The 5185-nt window shown below is 51.7% G+C and overlaps 1 protein-coding gene across 1 annotated transcript; it reads left to right on the top strand.

Annotated features, from left to right (window-relative positions):
- The first annotated feature begins 785 nt into the window (after positions 1 to 785).
- PAQR9 (progestin and adipoQ receptor family member 9) lies at positions 786 to 2559 on the top strand. The gene has a single exon (XM_036851851.1). It carries the CDS (start codon positions 1116 to 1118, stop codon positions 2247 to 2249), a length of 1134 nt encoding a protein of 377 aa, XP_036707746.1. The 5' UTR covers positions 786 to 1115; the 3' UTR covers positions 2250 to 2559.
- Positions 2560 to 5185: the final 2626 nt, after the last annotated feature.

Raw genomic sequence — 5185 nt, 5'->3', positions numbered from 1 at the left:
AGAACAGGAGCACGGGTGAGCTGCGGCCCCCGAGGCGTGGTGAGAGCGACCACAGGCCAGTTTAGAGGACCGTTCGTTTGGACCGGACAAGGACGAAAGGAGGTTAGTGACGCACCTGAATAAGTCCGCTAGACGAAAGGAGACAAACTAATGCTTGATATGGTGCTGAAGAGTGAGGACCGCGCGCGCGGGCGCGCGCACACGCACGGAAAGAGAGGAGCAGTCCCAGGTATCTGACAATGACACGCCCCGATCCAGACATGGCCTCAAAGGCCCCCGATTTCCGGAGCGCCCCCCGCCCCTCCGGAGCGCCCCCCGCCCCCTCCGGAGATTACTGTCAGCGCATCCCTCCGCCCTGCCCCGGCTCCGGCGCGCAGGCTGCGCTCCTCTCCCCTCCCCCCGCGGCCGCAGCTCCCCGCCCCCAGCGAACGCGGCTCTCCAGTGTCCTGTCGAACGCCCGCGTGGCTGTCGGGTTTCGATCCCCGCGCCGACCCTCGCTCTCGGCGCGGGCTGCCGAGTCGCGGGAGCAGCCTTTGGTCCCCCACATCAATCATTAACGGGCCAGCTCGGGCTTCTGCGACCCGAGGGAGGGGGGGATGGTACGGAACTCGAGCCCAGGGACAACTCTATCCCCCGAGGCCGCCGCGAAACACTAGCCAAAGAGGCCCCCGCCCTCCCCCAGTGCGCCCGTCCCTCCCTCCCTCCAGCGCCTCAGCTCCCACATCCCCTCCTCCCGCGCCGGGGGCGGCTGCTGCTGCGCCCGCACCGCGCGATGCCCAGTCACCGCAGCAGCGCCGCCGTCAGCCGCGCCGCCACCGCCGCTGCAGCAGCGCGGGCGGCCGAGAGCCGGTAGCAGGGAGCCTGGCGAAGGGGCCGCCGAGCCCCGTGCGCTCCTACCGGTAGCTACGCGGCTGCGAAATCGATGACTATTTTTATTTACTTATTTATTTATTTTTTAGGAACGGCTGCTCCGACGCTCAGGTCTTCTCTGGAACCTGCAGCGACGCCCCCGGCGGGTGCACAAAGGCTCCGACGGCAGCCGGCGGGGATTGGCGAGCGCGCCGGAGCCGGCGCCAGAGGTCGCCTGTGCGCGCCCTAGCCAAGCCCCGGGCACCATGCCGCGGCGCCTGCAGCCCCGGAGCGCGGGCACAAAGGGCCCGCCCGGCACGACCGCGGCGGCTTCGGAGGCCGCCTCGCGCCCGCACCCCTCACTCTCCGGAGACCCTCCGGCCTCCGCCAAGCCGCTGCTGCGCTGGGACGAGGTGCCCGACGACTTTGTGGAGTGCTTCATCCTGTCGGGCTACCGGCGGCTACCGTGCACGGCGCAGGAGTGCCTAGCCTCGGTGCTGAAGCCTACCAACGAGACGCTCAACTTCTGGACGCACTTCATCCCACTGCTGCTGTTCCTGAGCAAGTTCTGCCGCCTGTTCTTCCTGAGCGGCCGTGACGTGCCCTTCCACCATCCGTGGCTGCTGCCGCTGTGGTGCTACGCTTCGGGCGTGCTGCTGACCTTCGCCATGAGCTGCACGGCGCACGTGTTCAGCTGCCTGTCGCTGCGCCTGCGCGCAGCCTTCTTCTACCTGGACTACGCGTCCATCAGCTACTACGGCTTTGGCAGCACTGTGGCCTACTACTACTACCTGCTGCCCGGCCTGAGCTTGTTGGACGCCAGGGTGATGACCCCGTACGTGCAGCAGCGCCTGGGCTGGCACGTGGACTGCACGGGCCTCATTGCCGCCTACCGCGCGCTCGTGCTGCCCGTGGCCTTCCTGCTGGCCGTGGCCTGCACCGTGGCCTGCTGCAAGAGCCGCACTGACTGGTGCTCGTATCCGTTCGCGCTGCGCACCTTCGTCTTCGTCATGCCCCTGAGCATGGCCTGCCCCATCATGCTCGAGAGCTGGCTCTTCGACCTGCGGGGCGAGAACCCCACGCTCTTTGTGCACTTCTACCGCCGCTACTTCTGGCTGGTGGTGGCCGCCTTCTTCAACGTGAGCAAGATCCCCGAGCGCATCCAGCCGGGCCTCTTCGACATCATCGGCCACAGCCACCAGCTCTTTCACATCTTCACTTTCCTCAGCATCTACGACCAGGTGTACTACGTGGAGGAGGGCCTGCGCCAGTTCCTCAAGGCGCCGCCGGACGCGCCCACCTTCTCGGGCACAGTGGGCTACATGTTGTTGCTGGTTGTCTGCCTGGGGCTGGTCATCAAGAAGTTCCTCAGCAACACCGAATTCTGCAGTAAAAAGTGAGCCTTCGCCTTGGAGGAGACTGCGGGCTCGCCCACCTGTTTGAAGTTTCTGTTGTTGGTTTGTTTTCAAGTTTTGTTGTGTTTCCTTCTTTGCTCGAGGAGGGTGCTGCAAAACCACAGGGAAAAAGTTCAGTGCGACAAGGGGGTCTCAGTGCACTTAGGGCTTTGGAAGAGGGAGGTGGGGCAAGCAGGAGGGAGAGGGCGGCTGGTTCTTGCCCCTGGAAAAAATGCAGGTGGTGTCTGTGACATCCAGGGATTCTTCTAAGGCAGCGAATAGAACCCCACATAAAACCCCAACCAGTTCAATCTTCCAGTCGTCTTTTCTGCCAGAGGTAATAACAAGCAGCCCTTGTGAGGTCAGGCATGCAGTAAAGGGTAAGTAGACAGAATCCCTGGGTACTTCCGTTTCGGTGTGAGGAATGCTTGGATTTGTCAAAGAATAGAGCTTTGTAGGAAAAGAGCACAGAGACACTAACCCAGGGCTTAACCTGCTAGAAAATGCATGGAATGTGAACACACGTTAATTATTTCAAAATGTTTCTTAGATGTTAGTTAAATAGTAATATATACAATGATTTTTCATAATTTATCAAAGCCTGTGATCTGCACTGAATTTTCTTTGTCACGTAGTTTTGAATCTTGCAGCTCTTCTGCATTGCATATACTTGAACTGGACATCAGGGCAAGCTGCTTGAGAGTTCTCAGCTACTTTTTTAAACAGTATTTTTGAAGGCCTGTGTGTGTCATGATACAACTGTGAATTATTCTACCTTAGGGACTCTGGTTAAACTATTGGGAAGGAGCTAAGTGGTTTGTATAGGTCCCAGATTGCTATTTACTTTAATGTATTCCACAAAACCCATCCTATTTTTTGGTTTTGTTTTTAATCTTATTCTCTCTTTCTCTACTGATTCAAATTGCCACTGGAATAAATGTGCCTTTTGAAGCAATGCCCAAATGACTGGTCCTCGAACATAGCTTCTTGCATATGGAGAGCAGTAGGTGTAAGCTTTTCTTACTTTATTGCAAATCAAGGTTTAACATTCTACTCAGGAGGGAAGGAAGATGGTATGGGTTGTAAGTTTTCGGTAGGACCGGTAGTGGCTTCCTAGGACCTGCAGAGCATTTGGCTTCTCTTACAAGGAGAAGAAATCAACCCACTAATGAGGCTGTGGTTCCTAATGCTGCCATCGGGGAAGGTGAAAGGACACTGTTCTAGACTGAGCCCATCTAGCCTTGCTTAAAATTAAAATCGTAGTATTCAGGAGTAAATATGGCAGTTGTAATATGAAAGTCAGGAGTATGTTACTTGAGTTATAGCTGAAAATTTTGAGTTAAATAAGATGACCTTTGCCTAGTTAAGCACTGAAGTCTCATTTGGATCCAGACTATGGAAATGAATGGCGGTCACCCTAAATCGTTGAAAAATTAGGGAAACACGCTCCTGAGATCCTATCTGACAACCACATTGGCCAGTGTTACTTAAGACATCTCTCATAAACGCTATCCTGGACTTGAGATGGCAACTCTAGACTAACACAAACCACTGAGGTGGCTTATTTAAATACTTATCACACTTCTTGAGAAGTCCTTTGGGTGAAGAGCCAAATAAGTCATTGAATGGGGAAGTCTTGACTTCATGGTATAATTTAGATCAAGCACAGAAGGTAGATGAACACTTACCTCAGCACTGGTAGGCTGGTGCTCCTGCCAAGATTGCTCTTTTTGTTTATGCTTTTAATCACTACTGTACTTGTAATCAGAGAGGCTCGGCACAATTCCCTGGAGGAACCAGTATCCTTGTGTGTTAATTGCACACAGAAGTTAACTTTATATATGTCTATATTTAACTTAGGACCTCTTAATGAGATCGTAAATACACTTTGCATGTTTTGCTGATGGGTGTCAGTGTCTCATGTTTGGCAAAGTGCAAGGAGATTCCTGTTAGGTTACAGAGACTGAGAGTTGTGCCTGCCACGGATGTTAATCCTCAGCTCTAACTTAATTCAGTACGTGTATTCAAGGACAATTGTGGAAATCAGGCTATTTCCACATGCAAACTCATTTGCATGTCATTGTTGTCTCTTCCAGAGCCCCCAGAAATGTTGGTTTGGAAGCTAGAAAAACAGGTTGAGGAGCATTTTGGATCTTCCTTGTAAAATAGAAGAAACTCTCTAGAGACAGACTTCTAAAAAAGGTTGATGAGTTTGAGAACAAGAAATAAAGCCTCTATTTGTCATTTTAAATTTTTGTTGGCGATCTTCCAGGTCCTCAAAGAAAATTCTCTTCTTGCCTTGTGTCTTTGTCCTTAAGCAGAGGCCACTTAAGGATAAAATTATACCCATATAATTTTCAAGTGATTATGATGCATGAGCCCAGTAAGATAACACACTTTTCCCCTGGAAGGTTTCAGCAGAGTGGGGACTGACTTTCCTTCCCTTTGCCTCTTCCCTCCTGCACTTTCCCTTTCCCATTCCATCTTCATTTTTATATACCACATACAGCACTGACAAAGGACATTCTAGTTGAAAACAGTGGTTTGGCTCTACCTCATGTTTCCAAATAGGTACCGTATGCACTACATAAGACCAGGGTTGATTTGTGAAGCTATATATGTTATTTGCTAAATGATATCGGATTTCGGTCAAGATAAATGATGATATTTGAGAATCAGCAAATATTTACTCAGTCTCCACATTTGCATGGAACTCTCCAGGTATATTACATATTTCAGGGGTAATATGACAATCAGAATAAAATCGCTTTTAAAATATTTTTTCACACTCTTCATTTTGCCACATCCTTTAAAATTCAGTTTATTGTGTTCAGCTGTTAGAAATGTAGGACAAATGATAAGAATGCACTCCCTTATCTCTGTACAACCTATTTCAGCAGTAGAATTTTGAAGCCCGTTATGTAATGCATTTTATTTTTACT

Source organism: Balaenoptera musculus, chromosome 4 (assembly GCF_009873245.2).
Source record: "Balaenoptera musculus isolate JJ_BM4_2016_0621 chromosome 4, mBalMus1.pri.v3, whole genome shotgun sequence".
Lineage (NCBI taxonomy): Eukaryota > Metazoa > Chordata > Mammalia > Artiodactyla > Balaenopteridae > Balaenoptera > Balaenoptera musculus.
The sequence above is the reverse complement of the archived record's forward strand: the minus strand, read 5'-3'. Positions and strand labels throughout refer to the sequence as shown.

Coding starts and splice junctions, on each gene's coding strand:
- PAQR9 (XM_036851851.1), top strand. CDS start 1,116: ATGCCGCGGCGCCTGCAGCCCCGGAGCGCGGGCACAAAGGGCCCGCCC.